The sequence below is a fragment of the Salarias fasciatus genome, chromosome 6 (assembly GCF_902148845.1).
Source record: "Salarias fasciatus chromosome 6, fSalaFa1.1, whole genome shotgun sequence".
Lineage (NCBI taxonomy): Eukaryota > Metazoa > Chordata > Actinopteri > Blenniiformes > Blenniidae > Salarias > Salarias fasciatus.
The window spans coordinates 36,117,031-36,140,626 of NC_043750.1; the positions used below are offsets into that span (position 1 = coordinate 36,117,031).

A 23,596-nucleotide genomic window follows, 5' to 3' on the forward strand; every position below is an offset into this window, starting at 1 on the left:
GACTCCATCCCTCAACTTTTCCATCCTTAGAATTCAGAATTCCCTCAAAATAGAGCATATGTGTTTAGTTTTAGGAATTTTTGATCAGCAGTTGTTAAAGTTCCGTCAGTCCCTCTGTTTTACGACTTGTGTGGTTGTGATCCGCTGGAGTGCTGCGACCCGGTTCTCCAGAAGACGTTAGAATAAGTTTTCAGCTGGAACTCATCGTTATCTCCACTTTCTCTCTCAGTTAATCATTCATGAAGTTTAGGAAATTAGGTCTCGGAGCACGTCTGTTTAAATGGCTGCGCTCATTTGTGATGCTTCCCTCCGCTGGGCGTTAACCTGACCAGCTTTACCAGTCGCTGACCAGTCTGTCAGCCGCTCGTGACCCCGGCTGACAGAAACCCCCATCCGCCAAATTCTTCATTCGCCTCCAATCTGACAGAATATATGAAGAGAAGTGATAAAAGGCTAAAGAAAGGTCAAATAGTCGAGCTTCATCTGACAGGCGAACCTTCAAACAAACAAACATGACATGAATGCAACTATTTTAGCAGGTATTTGCAATGCACACACACACACACACACACACACACACGCACAGTGGGAAATCAGCAGCAGTCAATCTGTAAATTCTCTGCCCTCAAGGTCTGTCCTCGCCGCCTCTGCATTCAGCGTGTTCCCACAGCTTTCACAATCAATACGTGCAAAATTATGTCTCTATTAGTATGACCCTGAAAGAGAGGGGAAAAAAAAGAGAAAAAAGTCACAGTAGATGTAATTATATCCGCTTTGCCTCTGGTCTGCGATGGGAGAAGAGGGTTAGCTCGCCTTTCAAAAGCAGACTGAGTGAGTAGCGGCGACTGCGAGACCCCAGAGACATTCAGCGTCGCTGCTTGACTCCTAATGTGCTCCTAAACAGTAAAAAGCCGAGATACAAAAGGCCGCGCCGCAGTTAAATATCGCTTTATGTCATATCCTTCAAGGACGGTGAGTCACTTCACGTCTCCCGCCCTTCCCTCGCTCGCCAATCGCCGCACTGACCTCAGCTCTCTCCCCGCGCCAAACCCGTCCGCCGTCTGTCTCGCCACGGTCTCTGGCGCTGCGCTGCCAACTCCACATGAGCGGCGGCTCCTTGGCACCGCGGCCCGGTCTGGTTGGCACCCTGGTATCGGCGAAGCCCATCCCTGGGAACGGAGCAGCTTTTCCAGAAGCCCGTCCAGGCATTAATGAGACTTAATATCCCATTGAGTGATCCCTCTGAACCCGAGCAGAGGCCGAGTGGAGGAGACGCGAAGCTGAGAATGTGTTGTAGGTTTTTGCTGCATCCAATTTTCTTACAAACACACACATTCACACTTTTTACCTCAAAAAATCCCATGTATAACAGCCCATATTCACACAGGGAAAACATACAAACTCCCCGCAGAAAGGCCTCCAGACTCGATCCGTGATTTCCTCGCAGTGAGGTGACAGTGCTAACCACTACACACGTCTTTTATACGAGCGGGACTCCCGTCGTACTGATATTAACATCCCAACGTCGAGTGTGAGATTACTTTAATGCAACAGTTACACTCATTCCAAAACTGATTGAAATCAATACAACGTTATTTGGTGATTTATTTAATTAATCATTAATTTTATTTCAGCCGACACAAATGCAGACATTATACGATTGTTGCTAAGCAACACGGAGGGATTTCAGCACACGAGCGCATCTCCAGCTCGCCCCGATGTCCACTGCCGTGCATCATGCACATTTCCTTCTGTGCACCCAGAAATGTTGTTACTGTCTCATCCTTCTCCATTCATTAGCACAGTTCTGCATGGTGTGTCGGAAGTTCCATCAGAGACGTGGTGAGAACTATAAAGACTGAAGAGGTATTAAGTAAAATATCAGGTTCAGACATTAAGCAAATATGCCACCTGCTTCTTTGAAATAGAAGTTTTAAATTAACATTATTGAAGAAACAGAAGGCTGATAGTGTGTACAGAAAGGCAACTTAATGCAAATGGAAGACAAATAAAAAGATGCATCATTAAAGTATCCTTATTCCTCTTTGTCAGGACAGTCAAACACACTTGCAAAACCACAATCTCAACTTAAAGCCAATTTTATTGATGCAGTGATATGTCCAGAAGCCTCTCCTCCAGCTGCTGTGTTCTGCATGATTTTACAAACTCACCCTGGGAGCACGGCCTTCTGGTTAATGCTGATTTGCTAGCTTTCATGGGACCTACGCCAATATCTCAGCTCGGTTTTCTGGGCCGGTTTGGAGCCTCTTGCGGACCGCCTTTGGCCCTCTGACCTTATGTTTTGCCATCTCTAATCTATGAAATGCAAACTGACCAAAATTACATCATTTATAAAAGGAACTCAAGAACATATGCATGAATCTTTAAAAAAAAAAAAAAAAAAAAAAGTACATACGTTCAATGTTTATCTGGGTTCTTTGGAGATTTTCACTTAGATATCAAGGCTGCACAATAAATATTGCAAATTGTGTGACTATTTGTTATTAATACACTGAAATTGTGCAGTTACCTGAGCAAAACGTTGATCAGAATCGCTCAAGTGTTTGTATGTATCACAGCTCATATTCTTGAATGCAGGTGGGGATGGTGCGTTAAGAAGTCCCGTCTCATATTGCATGCGGAGTCACAGATAGACCTAAACTCTCAGAAATGTGCCACAGCTTCATTACGTCTGCTTTCTTTTCCCCCTGGCTTCTTTTTTTTTTTTTTCAAAGCAGGTCACGCTCAGGTGTCAGGTGCCGGGTGGCTATTGATAAATAGTTTGGTGTCTGAGGCTGAAAAGATGTCTTTGTGTGTCGTCCAAGTTGTGGAGGTGTGAGAGTTCATGATGCACCATCGGCCGCACAAGAAACTGTGTGACAGGGCCCAAAAGTGGAAGAAAAAAAAAACAAAAACGCCACAGCTGGAGTGGAGGAGACAAATGAAAGAAGACGATAGAAAGAGAAAAGGACGAGTCTGCTGGAATCACATGAGCTTCTGCCATCTTTTTGGCCTCTCCTAGTCAATTACCCCCGGCTACTCTTATCGACTGTAGTTCCTGTAATGAAGCTATCTGACACTAATGCCCCGAGCGACTCGCAACTCAAGTGACGTACCCAAAATCCTTTCATCAATAGCAATTGCGTCGTAATGTGATTAACCTTTTTAAGACCTCTCTTACTGGGCTGTTGGGGAATTTGCTGGAAGGAGACCAATCCACTTCACAGGTTTACAGGACTTTAAAGTTCTGGTGTCACATACCACAAAAGAAGAGCAAGTTCGATCTTGTTATTTTCATTATTCTATTAGAATTCTTTGTTTTTTTAAGTCCTGAAGCATTTTTCTGCAGTAATTTGGAGAAAATACTAATATTAAAGCAAAAAAAAAAAAGCATAATCTCATATGCAAGAAGAATTGTGTTTTCTACTTTTCTCTTTAAAAGAAAAACTTGGATCATTTTACATATCAAAGTCTGTTTCCGGGTCTGGGGTACCAGTTTACTTATTATGTGGAAAACAGTGGAATGAAGCCGTGTGTAGCTGCAGGGAGAGCGGCGCGAAATAATGTCTGAGAAAATGAAGCGGCCACTGCGTGTGTGTGTGTGTGTGTGTGTGTGTGTGTGCGTGCGTGTGCGCGTGTGGATGATGGACAGTGTAAACTGCTTTGAAACTGGTGAGTCGTTTATAAAGAATGTGAGATTAAAGTACATTTAGATCAATGAAGAAACATTTGAATTTCCTACAGATTTTTTGGTGGTGATGTAACAATGTGGCTCACATCCATCCATCCATCCATCCATCCATCCATCCATCCATCCATCCATCACCAATTAACCTCACATGCATGTTTTTGAACTGAGGGAGAAAATTTAGTTCCACAATAGAGATGATAAAAAATGAATTATTATATGTATGTCATCATAATACAGAGAGAGCTGTTAAAACTTTCATATTACATGAAATGAATGGTTGGAGAAGTCGTTCCTAATCTGATATCATGTGGCTTCTCAGTTTTCCGTACAGTCCACAGTCTCCTGTGTCCCCCGCCGGTTCCTCTTTGTTTAGCAGGCCTCCCGTTCAGCACTCCGACATGAGGAGTCTCCACTTCTTCAGGCTCATTTCCGCTCTCACACTGGGACTGATACAGCAGATCCGATTTTCTGTCCATCATGACGGCACAAAGCTGAATTTGTGAGGAAATCCTCCTGTTTATCTTGTAGCCCTTTGTGGCGTCCTGACCTGGAGGTTGAGAGTCACTGATACTATTTGTGCTGTGAAGGGATTAAAGAGAGAGATTGAGGAGAGAGTAACTTTAATTTAATGCGTACAACAATACATCCACAAACTTTTATTTTTTTATTTTTTTTGGGGCTGTTTTATCTGCTCAGTTCAGCCTCCGGTCCACACATCTGATTGGTTCCCCTGACGCTCCGGCACGCAACCATTTCTTAACCTTCTCCTTTCTTTCCTCCTAATCCTCCCTCCCTCCCCCCGCCCCTGCAGCAGACCGTGCGGCCCACCTTCTTCGCCAGGAAGTTCGAAGCCAGCGTGAACCAGGAGATCGTGAACCAGCTGGACGCGTACCTGTTCGGCCCGTTCCCCCAGGGCACGCCGGCCCTCAACTCCTACTGGGAGAACGTGTACGACGAGCCGGACGGCGTGTCCAGCCTGTCGGACACCCAGCTCACCTACTACCACTCCTTCTCCCGCCTGGGCCTGGCCCGGGCGGCCACCTCGCTGCAGGGGAACCCCAGCGACCACAGCTGCAGGTGGGGCTCCTCGACACACACACATCCCCGCCACGTTTCGCCGCACACCTGCACCGCCACGCACAGGTCGTTCACTAAAAAGAGAGTAACGCCCGTCTTAACATTCGAAACCTCTTTTGTGTCACCTAACTGGGATCAAGTGTCATAGAAACTGGAGAACAATGAAATGTTCCAAATGGAAAGTGGGCAGCGCTCTTCATTATGTAACCCAACACGAGGCTCCTGTCAGCGACGAGGCCGCTCGGGTCTGAACCCGCAGGCGGCTGGGTTATTAGTGGAAACTACTTCCAGAGCGCTGTTAGCATATGTAGTGCAAATGAAAACGGAAAACCACGACATGATTTCATATTTAATGGCCAAATGGAACATTTTAGTCTCATGTACTCCTGTAAGGGTTTTCAGCAGCTCCTGTTTTAGTATCGTCTCACATTAGAGTGTCGGAGTCTGACTTCACCGGGTCTCTGCAAAGGGGGCAAAAAAACAGACAAATTAAAAATGCTGATGCAAAACAGATAACTGAGGTTTAAATTGCTTATTTGTCTCCCTCTATTGCAGCGCGCTTTACCTCCAAACCCGAGATAAATAAAACACCTACGATAGTAAATGTGCCCTTAGATCACATTTTTATGGGTATCTTAATGACATCAACAAACATTAAAATTACTTCTCCCCGTACGACACGAGATAAAAGGAAAACTAAATGGAAAACAGCGTGAGGGAAAGTTGTTCCAACAAAATATGGAGACAGTCTAAAGCTTTCCGTCGGTCGTCGGCCACTTTCTCAAGTTGTGAAAATCATTAGGTGGACTGACTGATGGTGTCTGTCAGCGTGGTGCGCTTCCCGCTGTAGAGTGAATCCAGGGAGGCAGATCCATATGCATCCACCGCCCAACATGAGGGGAGGAGACCGTGGGCAGCGGTGTCAAACATAAGGCTGATGGGCCAGAACCGGCCCGCTAGATACCAAACCAACCTCAAAGCCATTCTGTCGGGATGAGCTTGTAAAAACATTCAGGATGCAGCAGATATAGGAGGCAGTTTTGGACATTTTACTGTATTTTGCACCAGATCCTTTCATTAAAATTGTCTTTATGATGAGATGGTGTTCATTTTCTGTTGGATTTTTTTTTTTTGGATTTTGTAAACCGAAATATAGACATCACTCTTGCTCTGCAGAAAGGACATGACAGATTATCATGGTACCATTTAACCAGTTAAGCCTACTTGAGGTTAACACCACCCCCCCCCCCCCCCCCCCCCCCCCCCCCGCTGCATTGTGGGTGTTCTGTATATCTGGCAGGTAACACCGTGCAGTTAAAGAAAGCAGGCTTTCCATCTGTCGAGCCTCGCTGCAATCTATAGGCTGCAGCTGTTTCCATTCAAACATTACATCTGTTTAAATAGAGAGCTGAAGCAAGAAAGGATATTTACGTACATGTGCGAATGTTCAGGCGCGAGAACAAAAGAGACGGTCTGGAGCAACATGGAGCTGATTCAAAAGACTGAGGGATCAGAGGTTGCAGATGAAGCAAACAATGCCAGCTACTGTGCAGACTGAGGCTCCATGTCGTGGACGTGCGCGAGCCTTTGTAGTGATGCTTTTCGAGTGTTTGCATAGTTTCTGTGAACATATTTGCGCAAGCTGTTAATGTGGAGCAACCTTTTTTGTTTTTAAAGGTCTGAGAACTCAGAGCAGCGCTTCAGTTTGTGTAAACATACATTAAGCAGAGGCACACAGATTAAAGCGAAATTTGTGTTTGAGCCGCATTAATCCTTCTGCATAAGGCTTAAGTCCTCGTTTGCAAACTGGAAGTTGGTATGAAGTTGGCAATGTGTATCATATAAATCAGTTTTAATAGTGTTTGTGCTGAGCTTTGGTGAAGAGGTGCGTTTGATTTTAAGTTCCGGGTTTATTAATTAAAGACAAATGTGTGTGATTCAAAGTAAAAAAAAAAAAAAAAAAAGGAGAGTTTAAGTTGTTAAGTCGCGCTCATTTCCATTGTGATCACTGGCACAGCCGATCATGTGAACGGCAAACACTGCTGGAACACAACACAAAGACTCTGAGCGGCTTCAAAGCACAAAGTCATAAATTAACACACAATGTCACAGAGTGAAGCCGGTCCTGCCTCCTCTGTGATGTGTTTACTCATAACTTGATCTCCACAGCTCGGAGATCATGAATAATGCATTGCGTTTTATAATTGTCTGTGCAGTGTGCGGACATAAAGTCATTAGTGATAATCCCTCACATGTTTGTTACTTCTTTATAAAGTATAGGAGGTAAACAGGAGCTGCACTGAGCTGCAGTGAGGCGTTACGTAGATCAAGCTCAACAGAAAAGAGAAATCCAATCCAAATTGCCTTGTGATTTTCATAATCTAGCGACACCCGGGTTTATTAGTGTGATAATTAAATATACATTGCGTATGGCGAGCCTATCCAAAGCCTGCCTGCAGCTGCCTTATTTATGTTTTATTGATCTAAAATTTGAATCGTCAAGCCAAGTAATTAAAACCAATCGAGCCGCAACAGAGTTCTCACTGGGAAGCATGTCTTATTCATGTTGCGGTCTGATTTCTCCAGTCTGCCCACATATGGTGCGCGTGTGTGTGTGTGTGGCGCCATATTCCACAAGCGTGTAGGATTCAGATGGATGGGTCAGCGGCGGTGTGAGGCTGGAGCGCGAGAGCGGGAAAAGGACACGGGGAGCGATTTGGCTCTCTTAGCGGCCCGCTGCGACTCAATTGGAGAGACTGTTGAGTAAAAAGGCTGAATGGGGCTTCTGTGCAGGCTACGCCCAGGCCCCTTCACTCTGCCAGACACATCTCTTTTTTGGGAAAGAGGGGGAAATGAAAGCCAAGAGACGACGACAGAAAGAGAGATGAAAGAAGAAGAAGAAGAAGAAGTGAGGAGCAAAGAGGAAAAGGCAGGTGGGGAGGTGAAAAGAGACGTGAGGACGGAGGAGAAGGGAGCAGGCGAGGAGGGAGGGCGCAGCGCTATCCTTGTGGGGGTAAATATTTGCTGTTCTGCTTGTCAGGGTAGCATTTACCAGGACGGGTTGACTCCTGGTCCTTCAGTGGAATACTGATGAGGCTGCGAGCACAAGGGAGCGGGGAGGAACACCGAGTGTGCGCGCAAAGGAAGAGAGAGAAAATGGAGTTTAAGGAAGCAGAATGATGAGAAATCTGGGCAAGGAAGAATCGGGATGTGTACAGAGAGCAGCTGTGTTGTGTTTCCCAGCAGCGCCCGCCCGGGCCCCTCTTTTGTTTTTCCAGAAGTCACTCCGGCTGGCTGCCCCGCGGGCCGGCCCCCTGCCACACGGGGGGGGGCCGCACACACAAATAAACAACAGGCTAATGAGGAGGGCGAGACCTTCACTGGGTGACCCAGTTCAACTCTGTTCAGCAGACTGAGACCCCGTTTACACCACGGCGTTTTCAAGTTTCATTACAAAGACAAACCACAGCACCCACTAGTGGCCCCACACCAAAAATACATTTTCCTCAGGATGTCATTTTAAAATGCCAAATTTTTCTGTCAAAAAATGGTGAAATAATTTAAAAATTGCAGACCAGTCTTTGCTGTATTGACTCAGAGTCTGCGGTCCTCTCCGTCACTCCCTCAGTCTCCGTTTTCACTGCAGAACTCGATCCCAAACTGAAGCAACGTACAAAGCAGTAGTTGGTACTGGCAGGCGGCGTTCTTCACTCAATTAAACGTTCTCCACTCCATAACGTTATCTTTGATCTCATTTAATCATTATGTGCAGACATAAAGACTAAGAAAACACACACACACACACACACAAACGAGGGCACACACAGCTCTTTAGGGGCATTATCTGCATAGTCGACACATGTCTTCCACTGATTGGATTCCTGTTAAAGGTCATTGAATTAATGTCCGCTGTGTCACACAATCACAGAGCACATTGACTCTGCACTAACCTTCGCTGCAGGAACACATTAGCATCCAGCCGCATTAGCATGTGCACGGCCGTTTCCCTCCAGGCGCGTTATCTGGCTGAATCTTGATATTGGGCGCCGAAAAAGCGGCGCGTTAGGTAGGTCAGCGGGTATCGGGTGTGCTGACGGTTTCTCACTTCCCCCCGCGCTCCGCCAGGTACTTCCCCATGGGGCACCCGGTGTCCGTGCACCTCTACTTCCAGTCGGACCAGTTCCAGGGCTACCTGGTCCGGCACCACGCCACCAACCTGGCAACCAGCAAGCTGGAGACCATGGAGACGTGGGTGGCCCCCAAGAGGAACTTCAAGCTGACCACGCCTCCCGCCAGCACCTTCAGCAGGCTGCAGTTCGCAGAGGTGAGTCAGCGCGCCCGTCTGCGTCGCCTTTTTTAATTTGCATTTAAGTTGCCTGTTTGGCATGAGTCACGAAACGCTCAGCCAGCCGTCGCCGGTGTCGGAAAATGAGTTCCATTAAAACCGGGAGGAGCACACGGGAAAAACACGCTCTCCAGCATGTAATTAGAGGTGAGATATACAGCTCATTGCCATGGTGACCTCATATTCATTGCCGCGGCGCCCTTGCCGAGACTCATAGCGGCACATCTCCACACAATTAAGCCGGCGCCTGTAATGGCCTTGTAAAATGTAAATTGATTGAATTCATCCAAGTTTACAGGGATGAGCGCGTCGTGTGCTGCTTATTTGTTGCTTCCTAATAGAACGTCTTCTCACCTTCACACTGGAATGCTTCCCCTGATTGTCTTGTTATGTTAATCTGTGTTTCTGTTTACCACGACGCCTGTTTAGGATCCAGCCGCCCGGCCGCCGTGTGACAGCCATGGGGTGTCTTTAAAAAAAAAAAAAACAGACGAAATTAACTGAGTGAATGTAAATTGACCTTTTCCTCCGTCTTATCGCGCCAGGCTTCCTTTCCAGCTGAAATGTCAACAAATTTGTCAACGTGTTTGTTTGCTTTGTTCGTCCACGCGGCCGAACGCACAATCTGGACACACCTTGACCCCGTCTGACCTTCTCCGGCGGCGCGGGAGTGGACTCAGAGAAATCCCGACGCCCGCTAAGCCCCCGCTTCGCTTGTGTGTGTAGCTTATGAAGCCCTGAGTGACAGAGAAGTGATGTGAGCTGCGGCTTTTATCTGGATGCTCAGTCTGAGGAAGCGTTTACTGTCTGGCGCCGTGCAGCGGCTGTCAGTCAGTCAGTTTGTCCACGCGTCATTCAGAACGCCAGCCTCGACAGAGCGGCCCGCCGCCGCACCGCCGGCTTTGTGCTCTTTGTCAACTTTGCAGATATGGACCATAATGCTGCGGCTATATGCTGGAGTTTGCTAGATAAACCATATGGTGGGCTTAACAATGTGTTCCCTGTCCTCCTTTAGATATAAAGAAAGACAGATACGTCTTTCTTTCCGCTCCCCCGCTGCAGCTCCTCGGCCGTCTTTATGGGCCCTTTTACAGCATGATTTAGTGTAGGGCCACTTAATGCCAGCACAGTTAAAATTAGTATTTCACCCCAAGTCAGACGTGACATTGAGAGGTGTATTATGTCCTGCTGGATAAATCTTATGCAGTGGAATAACTGACTTTGACTGATGCTTTCGTCCTCGTACATCCAACCGCGGTGAACGCGCACGTGCTGGACGGAAAGAATAACAGCAAAACATCGCGCCGCGACGCAATTCAACACAACTAATCCTCAAAGTACAGACTGAAACATGACACTGGAGCCAGCAGAAACATATACGTCTTTCAAATCTCTTTAAATTAGTTTCAAAAAGGAATTTTGGTTTCAATAAGAGTCGCTTGGAATTTTGTCCCCATTTTCTATTTATACAGTGAAATGTGAACTAAATATACATATACATTTCCATTCCACTGTTTCATTGGGTGTGAGATGTTTAGGTTTGACCTTTATGATCACCCTTCAACTTGTTTCACTCCAGGCTTTTATCTGTAATTAATAGATTTGATAGATCCTGTGACTTATTGCTTATATTTGATGATTTAATTGTTTGACTTACACACTCAAACATAAAGAAATGTATGCTGTGTACATTATTTCATTGTTGGAATAATGCTTTTTTTCGGTAGTGAATCTGAACGCCTGCTGGTGGCATAATTGTGAGAAACATGGATTTGTGGGATGTGAGATGTGAACTTACTTCCTTGAAACTGTGGTGAAATCAAACTATCACATCAGCTGTATAAGACAATAAAGAAACCTCTGGAAGGAAGTTTGTCTCTAAAGCTTTCAGAAATCCAAAGTCTTAGAATTTGTTCTTTGATCAAGTCAGACTGTTTACCTCTGAAGAGTTGAGTATATATAAAGACAAGGAGAAAAACCAGACGACGCAGCAGAACTTAATTTATGCAGCACCTTTCATACGCCGAGTCAAAGTGATTCAGCAGGTAGGAAATCAGACTTTAAACTTCTGGAAGGCATCAGAGGGCGAAACAGAAATATACTGTAAATCAGCAGCAAATGAAAATTTGTATCTTAAGAATGATAAACATTAAAAACAGCCAGACAACACTTTCCCAGATAAATCAGACATTTTCTTAACTGAATATGTTATTTAGCACAGAGAGAAACAGTCTCTCTTCCTGCTGAGGATGCAGATGAAACTATGGGTGCTGGAGAATATTTTTATTTCTTAAAATTTGCTATTGGAGCTTCTTTTCAAGCATCACACGTCTCTTCAGCTTGTACCTTTAGAAATGCGTTTTGTTTTATCTTGTACATCCTTCACCCCTCTCCCGGTGCTTTATCTTCATCAGCTTTAGGATCATCGCGGCGCCTCGCCGGCGTCTGAGTTTCCCAGGAGACTGATTCTGGTGAACACCTGTATTTCATTGGCCCTCGCGTGTCCAAAAAAAAAAAGTGCCACCATTAGTGGCAGGAATAGAGCCTGGAGGGGCTTTAAGCAGGGCCAGATGTAGGGCGGGACTGTCCGTGCCCTGGCCTGATCGAACTGACCGGCCTTATTTAATGGAAGTGTCAGACCGGAGGCGCCGGTGAGCCGGCGACGTGGAGCAGAGGTTTGCGGGGTCGCCGGGTCAGCAGGAAGAAATTGAATAGAGCTGGATTATGAGATGGGAGTGTTTTATGTTTTCTATTAGGTCGAGCGTGGAATTGAGCAGAAGATGAAACAAGTAAAAGAGGCTATAAAAACGAACGGCGGAACATACGGTATGTGGAGATACGAGGGAGGAAAAAAAAAACGTAAATGTATAATGCATGAGTCATTATCAGATCAGGAGCTTTTCTTTCCATTTGTAAGACAATAAATGAGGGTTAAGTCTCTTTAAATTAGCGATGGCTGTAAGTAATTGCCTGTTAGGAATGGAAAATCTGAATAATTGGTCCAAGTGAGTGGAAAGCGAGCGTAAACAGAGCGCTGGACCTGTGGAGTCATGGAGGAACTGGCACAAGCAGGTAGAGGCTGAAGGATCAGCACTGATTCCACAGAAAGGCGTCCTTCTAAGTGCCGCTAGCAGCAAAAGAAGGTCATGAGCCGCCAACTCGGCGAGCAGGCGTACGGCTTGATTGGGTATTGGTCCTAAGCCAAAGCTTATAGGGTGAAATCAGCCAGGGACAGGTTGGGTGTGGAGGTCATGGTGAGCTATAGGCTGAAATGGGCCACAAGTTAATCCTCGTTTGACCTACTTTCAAACTGGAAGAGAGAGTTTCTCACTACTGGTGGTTTTGTCCAATTATCTGGTGGTCCACCTTGACGTTAAGCACCAAGATAGAGACACTTCAGTCGTTTGGAAAACTCAAGAACTGTATTTAAATATTGTAGGTAACTTTTAGTAATGCCGTGTGCGATATTTGTGTGGGCGAACAACTGCAGGCTCTCTGCAAGTCGATTTACAATGCAAATGCGGTGTGTTTCCTCTGTCCTGCACCTCTATAGTAACAAGACCGAGCTGGGTCATGAGGCGAACAGCCAGTCCAGCAGGTTGTGTGTGCACCTTATTAACCTGCCAGTTGTGCGGAGGGAGGAAAGCCTGTGTGCAGCCATGAAGGGAAGGAGGGCGCCCACTCGTCTGGCCTCAAACTGATAATTAAAACAACAAGAAAAAAGAAAAAAAAAAACGTAAGTTAGACTGCAGCGCCAGCTGTGCATAATTTATACTGCACTTAGTTGATGCTTGTTGCTGAATAAACTAGAAGCGAGAAGCAGCAGCGAGCCTCGAGGGGTTCCCTCCTACCCACGACATGTGAGCATTGTCAGAATCTCCCTCTCACAACTCCGAGTTTAGTCGGCCATCTGCTGCATCCCTCCATGTGGAATACCATGAGATTCCTCTGTCGATACTCTTCCTGGACTGAGAAGGAGAACGCTGCCAATCAATCGGCGGTGTGGCGTGTGTGCCAGCAAGTCAGCCTCGAGTAAAGTAATGAGCTGCAGAGGTGCCAGAGAGAGTTGATTAGTGATTTAAAGAGAAAAGAGCTCTGAGGTCTGAGGGGCAGGAGTGGCAGAGGTCAGTCTAATAATTGAGACGGGCTCAATCTGTCTCCAGCACAAGACCCACACTTCTTCCCCGTGTGTCTCATTTATGCGATCTATTTATACTGTACATCACAGCCGCAGCTCTCAGAGGCTGTAAAACCCGCTCGCTTCCAGTCAGCCATTGATCGTCTGGCCGGGCGAGGCCGTGTTAATCAGCCGCCGTCGTCAGGATGAGCGCTTCCTAAAGCCGCCATCCTTCTCACGTTTCTGCCAACACCCCGGACACTTCTTTACTGTCAGCGCATGCATCTGTGTGTGTGTGTGTGTGTGTGTGCTGCTTCCCTCTGCATCGCTCCGTCACCTCATCAATCTCGCTCGGCGGCATTCATTTTGCGGATTGAACAGTTTTGCAGTCAGCGCAGCCCAGCAGACACACAGATCATCACAGATATTACAATTAAATAATTAGCGGCGCTCGTCTTCCCTCCCTGCTGTCCTCTATTCTCTCGATTCAGTTGTAAAAGTAAACTATTAAAAGCAGCAACCTGCGAACATGTGTCTGCTAAATGTTAATGGCGTGAGCTTCCTGGACGGGATCGTCTGAAAGCGGCTCATTGTTGCTCTGGCAGGCCTCCAGTGGGTCGCAGGCTGGCAGCTGGCTCCATGTTCTGCAGCCGCCGGCTCTGTATGCCTCATAATTCAGCAAAGATATATTGGAATTACTGCTGCTATCTGTTAAATTTTTACATTTAGTTTATTTATCTGAATATTGTCACTTTGCTCAGTCTTTGTGGAGGCATTAAAACTCTCCTCCCAAATCGTCACTGGTGGTTGTGTGTGCATATGATCAGCAGCTTCTTCTGTTTTTGTTTTTCTTGTCAAGCTGTAATCTCCCCAGTAGTTTCTGTTTCAGACAAATGCTGCTCGCTCTGGATCCTGGTGTTCATCGCCTCCCGTCTCTCTCCCCTCCCTATAAATTGTGTGCAGAGAGCAAACGACGATGCATTTGATCTGGGCCCCTCGGGGCCCGGGGTGGGGTGTAGTCCTACGCCTGCCTCCTCAGCCTGCCTCCCATATGGTGCTGTTTGATGAAAAATACATGCCCGAGATTGCTTCCCATGATAATTCAGAGCAGATATTGGTTATCGTAATGCTGTGGCGTAACGGTGATGCAGGCGCACAGCGTGTTTCTCGCTCATTATCACTCTGCTGTGCATGTAAGATATGTGCTATCTCGCACAGTGGCTTCTGTATTTTTACCCCCATCCCGTCGCTCACTCTCTCCCTTCAGATCGGCACGGAGTGGGACGCCAAGGAGCGCATGTTCAGGAACTTCGGCGGCCTGCTGGGCCCCATGGACGAGACGGTGGGCATGCAGAAGTGGAGCAAAGGGCCCAACGTCACCGTCACCGTGGTGTGGATCGACCCCACCAACGTCATCGCCGCCACCTACGACATCCTGATCGACGCCAGCGCCGAGTACACCCACTACCGCCCGCCGCTCAACCAGCCCCTGCGGCCGGGCGTGTGGAGCGTCCGCATCCTGCACCACTGGAGCCCCGTGGCGGAGATGCGCTTCCTCATCGCGCCATTAGCTTACAGCAAGCGGCAGCCCATACGGCAAGGTGAGGGAGAGGCCGGAAGCAGCCCGGCTGGCCGTAATGAGGCTGATTTGTTACAAACGCCTGCCATTTGTTTCAGTTTTAGCATAACACAAAATTACTATTGATTGTGTTATTTGAACAAATAGCCTTTGCGGAACTTATTGCACAGCCGCGCCGTTCCTCGGCCGGAGATGATCGTTCGTCACAAAGGTGCTGGAGGTGTTATTTCCAAACTGCCACTCGTTGAGGTTTCAGAATTGCATATCTTGAAGGCTTTCAAAAGCAGAGTCTTATGTTGCAGCACAGTTTGTGAGACTGTGTCACTGAGGGCTTGTTCAGTAATTCACAGAGAGCGAAGGGGTGAAAACTGAGTGCCTTTCACTCCAGCGCTGCACTTAAACACAACTTTAAAATACTGCATTTTCACTTTACCTTTCACTCTTTCTCTGCAACATGTCAGGATTAAAAATAGTCACTGTAGTGTTACTTTTTCTACAGTAGCATAAGTATATTTATGATGCTGCTGAATCCTCATATTTCAGTTCTTTCACCTCTGACGTGTGTGTGTTTGTGTCTGCCAGCAGTCTAAACCTCGAGCAGCTCCACTAGAAGCTTCCACTTCTGATTAATGACAACTAGAGAGTTCAAAAACTGCCAGAAACAGTAGAAGATGAACTTTGCTTTTATAAACAACTGGTCACACATGAGCCTCTTAAAAAGATGACAGTGATATTAATTAACTTCCAGATATTAAAAGTTGAAGTTAGCTTTTAAATTTTTTTTTTTTAAAAAAGTCCCTATTTGTTTAATTTTTTAACAACTGCGCGGCCATAAAATCAAAATGAGTCCAATTTTAAAAAATGTCCTTCTTCTACTACTTTTATTCTCTGTGCACATGAAGCACTAACTCAAAATATATTTATGATTAGTTTGTTTTTTCAATATTTCTGTGCTTTCATTTCCTCTTGGCAACGACTTTGTGTCACAGACCGACATTTGTTTGATTGCTGATTCCTAAAACAAGCACACACACACGAGCACACAGCCTTGTATTTTCTGCGATGCCCTTTCTAATCAAGCCTCTGGGCCTCTGCAGACCCTGGTTATTTGTCATCAAGTCACCCTTAATAACCCAGTGAGCTGCTCATACATACTAAACAGAATGTTAAACAACGGCACACTTAGCCCTCCAAAAACAATGACACAATTAAATCAATCAGTCACCATGGATAAGGGGCAAGACAGCATTGTTCTAATCCATAAACAGCCAGTTTGCTGCGAAAGTCACATGAGAGCCGAGACGCCGCTTTCAGCATAATCACGTCTTTCTCAGTTTAATAATCTCCCTGAGCCGTTTTAATGATGAAGAGAAACAACACATAAAGCTGCGGCTTTTGTCTTTTACCTGCGTCTCGGTGGCTCGGCGGTGTGTCAAAGCGTGTTAAATAGCAGCCGCTGGTTTATGGCTCTTCAAGTTTGTTTGCATTATGCAGTTAAGGTCTCGCTTTCTATTGATGTCTGGAAGGAGATGGGTTCCTTTGCCAGCGCAATATATTTTCCATAATAAAGAGTCGTCCTCCGGTTATATACTGTAACTGTAACCTCTGTACGATACATTAAAGATGAGTCAATACCGTCCGTCCGTCTGTTCCTACAGCAGGTGGGTTTTATTCAGGCGAGGATCGCAACTCACAGTCGTCTGGGGCAACAGGCCCAATCCTAAATCACCCTGCTGGAACTCTGTTTTTCAGCGGACACATATCACCCAGTTTTACCTTTAGTGGGAAAAGGCCTCTTAATTGGTCCTGTAAGAACCTCTGGACAGTCAGTGCACCTCTTTGTTTCCAGTAATACATTATTACTAGTAGTAGCAGTACTAGTAATAGTACTAGTAGTAGTAATAGAGCTGCACGATGCTGGGTGAATGATGCAATAATTTTTGTTGAGCAGTGATATGAATTATGATAAATGCTAAAACTTGGGCCAATGACGTTATTGTCTTTGTGCTTTAAGATCTGATCAGTTCCCGTTGCTCGTTGTTGGTTGGTTGGTTGGTTGGTTATTTGGTTGGTTGGTTGGTTGTTTGGTTGTTTGGTTGGTTGGTTGGTTGGTTGGTTGGTTATTTGATTGGTTGGTTGTTTGGTTGGTTGGTTGGTTGGTTGGTTGGTTATTTGATTGGTTGGTGGGTTGTTTGTTCGGTTGGTTGAGTTTTTCTTTAACACTCTTAGTGCGACTTATATCGACCACGTGGGCTGACATCGTTTACAGTAATGGATCATGTGGCTGAAAATATATGCAGACATACAGAGCGTGGATGCACTGTGCGTTGAAGCACCATAGTTAATCATAAACTATGAATTATGAGTGTTGATGAAAACCATAAACTTGCAATATATCTACAACATTTTGAAGAGAAATATGTCCAGTTTCAAAATTAGCCCATTGTTAACAGTGCATTTTGACATATGGGTTTACAGGAGTGGTTCACTTCTCTGAATCCTGTTAAGTGTAGAAAATATGAACAATTATATTTTTTGAAGGGTTCTCACATTGTAGGATTTTCTCAGTCTTGCTTAAAACTTTTGCACAGTGCCGTCTCTATAACAGAGCGTAGGCGATCTTGAACATCCAATCAAGAATGAGCCAAGGCAGAACTGAAAAGCATGTCATTTAAAGGTGCTGTAGGCAGGATTCCGCATCTTAGGTTTACCTAAGCAAGAAGGTGATTTGACCCATCTAAGATGGCCATTTGAAACCCAGCACAGCCAATCCTGTCCTGTTTTCTCTGACATCACGCCCTTACGCAAGTTAAGCCCCTCCCACAAGAACGTGCGACGAACGCCCCTCGACCAATCACGGTTAGAGCCTCAGGGGCTCTTCTGATTGGTCAAAGATACCTGGAGCTGTCGAGATTCCTTTTCAGCTCAGAACAGAGACAGATGGAAACGCTGCGCCCTCGCGGTAGTGCAATTATGCTACACTCCTAAAGGATTATCAATGGATACTCTAACATTTAATCCAAAGAAAACACAGAAAAATTAGCATTGACTAGCAAAATCCTGCCTACAGCACCTTTAACTGTGTGTATAAGTCAGAGTACATAGGAGAAACCACAAATGAACATAGTCTGAACACAGAAGCAAACGTGTTTCCTCATTATGAGGTGAATGCGTTAACCACTACACAGTGTTTTATTTCTCTTTTTTGCTGTTTAAGAAAATGTCTTTGAATCAAACCCTGTCATGAAAAAACTGTTCAGTCATATTCTTGCATTTTACACTCTAATATTGTAAAAATGGTAAAATTGTCTGCTCTGCAGAGTTAGTGGCTTCTTCTGTGTTTGAGTGGAAATGATAGTCATTACATAATAACCTTGTATACGCTCGGTTTGATGTGTGCTTTGGTCTTAGCTGTTCCATCCGCCCGCCTATAATTTACCACCGTCTGGCACCAGGTTTCCCTCCTACATGCAGTGCCAGTAAAACTTTATGATGTGGCCTTCCACGTGCACACACGCACACAGGCACACACACACACACCACGACGACAGCGCCTATTTGATGCATAAGCAGCAGAACTACACAGATGCATGACTTCACAGGCCAGGACCGGGCCTGGGCTGGTGGAGGTCCTCGGCTCTGGTTCCATTTCTCTGACACCAGGGTGTGAAAAGCGCTGATGTCTGCTCACGCCTGGGTGAGAGGGAGCTTGTGTTGCGCAGACACACTGAGAAGAGACGGCCCGAGCGGCGGTTAGGGAGCCCGTGAGGAATTTGTAGCGTCACTGAGGCTCAGGGTGGAGAAGGTGTTTCAAGGAGAAGCTGTGAGTGTGTTTACTGTCTCCGTTTCGGGGCCTGACCGTCATGGGAAGAAAGGCTGAGGGCACGTCCCGAATATTTCTCACTGTTTCTGAAAAGTCAGCAGTGCTATGGCTTGACGTACCGCATCAAAGAGAACGATTTACGGCCTCATAAACAGCAAAAATGTCAGAAAATTAGAGTTCCTTTCTCAATGGGGTCCTTTCATCCTCCGTAAATCGATCACTGTTTTTGAAAAAAATTAGCTTTAAAGTCATTTGTTAGAAAAATGCCTTTAATGTGCTCAAAGCTCATTACAAATATGGGATTGACAGTGTAGTTGATGAACTTGAACAGAGCTGCTGTCTCTCTGTTTCCAGTTCACGGCTCTGGCCGTTAGCTTGACGCCCCATTTACTCAACATTTTCAAGTGAAAATGCAAAAAATTTGCTGCATTTTGGGGATTTATTTACTCAACAACAATGCTGACAGCACAACTTTCAGGAAGCAGCTCACAAGGTGGAGCTTTTCGAAAATGCTCTGGCTTTGTCACCATATTGACGGCAGGAAACAACTTTTTAAAAACGCTGCTGTAGTAAATACAAGTTTCTGTAGTTTTTCTGCACATACAAGAGTAGATGGACACAAAAAATGGCTTATAATGTATTGATCTCTGCATGCATGTTTGTCTGATTTCATTGGGGAAAGAAAAAACAACAGTAGGCCAAACAACATGAAAACTGCATCATTTTCAGCATTTCTGTCATTTCCCGAGAAAACTTACATCAGTTTCAAAATGTTGCAAACATGAAACCAAAAGGTAAAAATGATGCATTTTCACTTGAACTGTTGTATAAAAGTCATATGAAAATGACCTTAGTGTTAGCCGAAGCTGTTTTTTCAACAGCTATTAAGTGACTTAGCTGTTCACTGGAGGCGAAGCTCCTTCTTAATCCTGAACTAACTCATGAAAAATGTCCAACTTTAGCTCACATTAGCATAATCCTGTATCCAGCCCAGATAAATAAAAAGTCAGCTCATCTTTATAAGCGCTTTCTGAAGCTGTCTGCATGTTGGCAGCTTGTCTTTGTTGCTTCATGCTTTCAAGAACTGGTTTTATTCAGAATTTTGCATGATTGCCTTCTCTAATAATAACAGTTTGAACTGAAACAGATCAGAATAGCATGTGTGGAACAGCATTTGACTTTAACTAACTTCAGCTGAGTGAATCAGCCATGACACTGAGCCCCACAGAGCTGCCAGCTGAGTTATTAAGAGTACAATTTCAAGTCCGTGCCTTTTACACATTCTGAAAATGTTGAAAAGTATTAAATTAAACCAAATAGATCAGCTGCATGTGAGTAAGAACTGCTCCTCTCTGAAGACAAACATCCCAGGGCTCTGTCTCCATTGAAATACAGCCCCTCATAATCCCGTTAAATCAAAGACATTCCAGTAGTTATGAGACAAAAGGGCCACCATTTCAGCTAGTAAGTTGATGATATATTTACTAAGTATTTTGTCACGTTTCTTTGATTTTTTTGTTGTTTATAAAATCCCTCATGCTAGCTTGTGAACCGCCACCGGTAGCTAGCTAGCTAGCTTTAGCATCGATGCTAGCAGCAGTGTGCCTCCCTCCAGTTTGCTGGGGTGTTTCCATGACAGCTGATCTCTCGTAAAATGACGTGTACACGGTTATAGATTTTCCTAAACGGTTATGATTTATTATCCGTTTACATGTGTAAACGTTGACGCGCCTATTAAACACAAGAAATAGAGTAAAGTCCACAAGCAAAAGTTGTGGCGAGCCAGCCGAGGCAATGTCTGTGCTCACAACAGTAGCACATAATATGCACATTATCAATTGGGAAAAACAATTTGAATTAATAAAGAGTAAATTTTACTTTGCTTATGTTTTGTCAATCAGCTCCATCAACTCCTGACTCTTTTCCCTCCCGCCTCTCTGTTTGTCCTCACCCAGACGACACCCTGAAGCTCCACAACGGCCCGGCGAAGAACAGCTACATGGAGCAGAGTTTCCAAGGCCTCAACCCGGTGCTCAACATCCCGGTCAGCCTGGGCTACGTGGAGCAGGCCAAGCGGAACGCGGCCCTGACCGGCCCGGAGCTGGAGCGCTGGCTGGACGGCCTGGTGGGCGAGCTGTGGGAGGCGGCGGACGTCTGCGCCGTGGGCCCCACGGCCTGCCCCGTCATGCAGGCCTGCCCCAAGAACCCCTGGAGCTCCCTGAGCCCGGACCCCAAGTCCCAAGTGGGAGTGCCGCGTGCCGACGGCCGCATCAGGTAGCAGCGACGCCTCCGGCTGGACGGGAGGCCGCGGCGCTGCTTCACATTATTTATTTGATGGGGTTGTGGCTGGTGAGGGAGGGCCGGGTGTGTTTCCTCCCGAGAACAGAAGAGGAGGATTTTTTTTTTTTTTTTTTTTTTTTTTTTCCTTTTCTTGGAGACCCCCAGTGAGGTTTCTTGCACCAGTCATTTTTCAGACACACACCCCCCGCAGGGTTCCTTTCAGGGGGATTATGCTGGCTTTGCTATTTCAGTTCCTCAGTGTATTTATTTTAACTGTCATGGCTGAGTTTTACTGTGATCAAGCGTTGCAGTTTTGGAGCATTTATTTTGCTGCTGAATGAATCATGAAGTCAGCTCGGTGCCCGGCGCAGGGCGCAGTCGTCGTGTGTGTGTGTGTGTGTGTGTGTGTGTATGTACGTGTCTGCGTGTGTGTGTGTGTGGATCGTCGACGCTGCGGCCAGACGAGGGTCTGCTGCATCAAGGCCTTAGCTGGAAGGCACGCAGGAGGCAGCCAGGTACTGGAATTAAAGTGCCTCCTTTAGGTTTATGTCTTCATTAATTATAAATTAATATTTAAAGAAAAAAACCATAGATACAGCCAAGCAAGTGGAAAACATTTCAGTATGAAAATCTCAGCACTATTAGGAAGAAACAGTCAAATTAAAAACATTTTAACCCTTTATTTGGCACCAATTTAACCCTTAAACAGGCAGGACTGTAAGTGACGCTTCTCTTGCTGTTACTTATCTCATTTGTACCTAATTCAACATTAGCACATGCAGTTTTGAGAGGTTTTTTCTATTACATGAGTTTTATCTCTGGATTTGCTGCTCAATTGAGATAATTGGTGCATTTTTGTGTTCTTACTGCAGATACAAGTGTCACAAATTTTCAATTTGCCATTGGATGCGTTCAACGTTTAAAGGGTAATCCGCGATGCCGAGTATATTTATTACACTCCACACCACTAGGAGGCGCCATGAAGGTGAAAGTGACTTTTGTGCATAAACCAATCCTTGGAGAAAAATATACACAAAGGATGCAGATTAGAAATACAATGTAAAAGGAAAAATAACATCACAAATGTATTTTAGACATTTATCAGCACACATCTGACAAGACTTTTGATAAATTCTAAGTTGAATATACCTTAAATCTCACGCCACCTCCTCCAGGATAAAGAATGTGCATCTCATGCCACACGCTGCAAGTTTAAGGGTTAAATACTTTGGTCTGAGGACGTTTCAAGACATCTTGAAACTCACAATTGCCAGTGATTCAGAAGCTCCCATTGTAATGTTTCAGATTTCTTCTAGATTATGTGATTAATTCTAATTTAAGTCATGAGAGGAAATGTGGGGTTTCACTAATGTGGTCATTGATCCAATAAAGGAATAGAACTTGGGCTGCACATTATAGCAGAACTTTATTAATAAGGTGATGTAAACATGTACATATTGCAAAAGACTGATAAATTATGTTTCTGTGCACATTCACAATGAGAGAAGTTTGGATTATAGTCCAGAAAAATCTGCAATTAAATAATAAGAGAAGGAAAATGTAATTCATTTATAACAGCAAAAAAATGACAAAGATCAAAATAAACAAAGTGAATCAGCTACTATTAAAATGCAATTAAAACATAAAGCTGAATGAGCAGAGAGATCACATCACTACGTTTGTATTTTATTAAATGTCGAGCTACTGCTGTGCAGCCCCAGTTCAGAAAGTAATTTTAAACTTCCTTCAGTTCAGTGCCTGAATACGACGTGGAAACTTGATCATCTGCACCAGTCACGTCTCCTTCTCCTGAATAAAGACGAAAACAAAGGCCTTCTCACCAGAAACGTTTGGATAATACCTTTATGTGGCGTTTAGGGATTAGAAACGTGATACTTCTTTTGTAGTTGTACGATAGGATTTTGAGATTTTCCTTCTCATAGTGTAGTTTTCTTTGATAACACTCAGATGTTGAAACTGTTTTCTAAAAAAAAAAGCCCATTTATTTTATTTTTTTTGTTTTGTTTATTTACCGACTTGCCTCAAACTTGAAACTAAATCATCTCGAGCTGACCTTAAAATTCTCGTCCTTGTTTTAGCCGTCACCCTTCTTTTTGTACTTCAGTCATTTCAACGACACTTTTATGTTGTACATAATGAAACAGGAAGAAAATCTCAACCGTTGTGTGAATGGGGGGGGGGGGGGCGGGGTTGAGCCCATGAGTCGCTATTTATTTATAAGTTTATATTAATACTGATATTTTTAGTCAGTGACTAAATAACCGCGACGCTGCCTTGGTAGCATGATAAATATTTTTTTGTAAAGAAAGCTGCCTTTATTTACAAAGGCCAACACCCCAGAACTGATACTGTACCCTTTTTATGGCCCGCACCTGTGTGTTAGTCCGTGTCGTCCCGTCTGAATAGATCTTCTTGTCTCGGTTTCCTACGCGGCTGTTTGCCGAGCGCATCCCAAGAGAAAGCCACCCCGACCCTCCGGGTCAGAGGTCAGGTACCTCACAGCCTCACCAAACAGAGAAGGTGAAGGAAGGGAGGCGGCGTCGGGGGGGGCAAGCCCCCCTGAGGAGCCGACACACTGGACAACGTCTGCATTGAAGGAGCTTTTCTCGGTGTTTCCTGGTTCCTGTCAGTTTCAGAGCGATAGTGAGTGGTCGTAATCTTCA

At 45.1% G+C, this 23,596-nt stretch overlaps 1 protein-coding gene across 1 annotated transcript in view; it reads left to right on the top strand.

Annotated features, from left to right (window-relative positions):
- Positions 1–20,961, top strand: part of xylt1 (xylosyltransferase I) — a 79,609-nt gene extending 58,648 nt beyond the window's left edge. The window contains exons 8-11 of the mRNA XM_030094449.1: positions 4,503–4,768; positions 8,894–9,092; positions 14,498–14,831; positions 20,588–20,961. Of these exons, the coding sequence (XP_029950309.1) occupies positions 4,503–4,768; positions 8,894–9,092; positions 14,498–14,831; positions 20,588–20,910 (1,122 nt within the window). The 3' untranslated portion in view covers positions 20,911–20,961. The remainder of the gene's footprint in view (positions 1–4,502; positions 4,769–8,893; positions 9,093–14,497; positions 14,832–20,587) is intronic.
- The last annotated feature ends 2,635 nt before the right edge of the window (positions 20,962–23,596 follow it).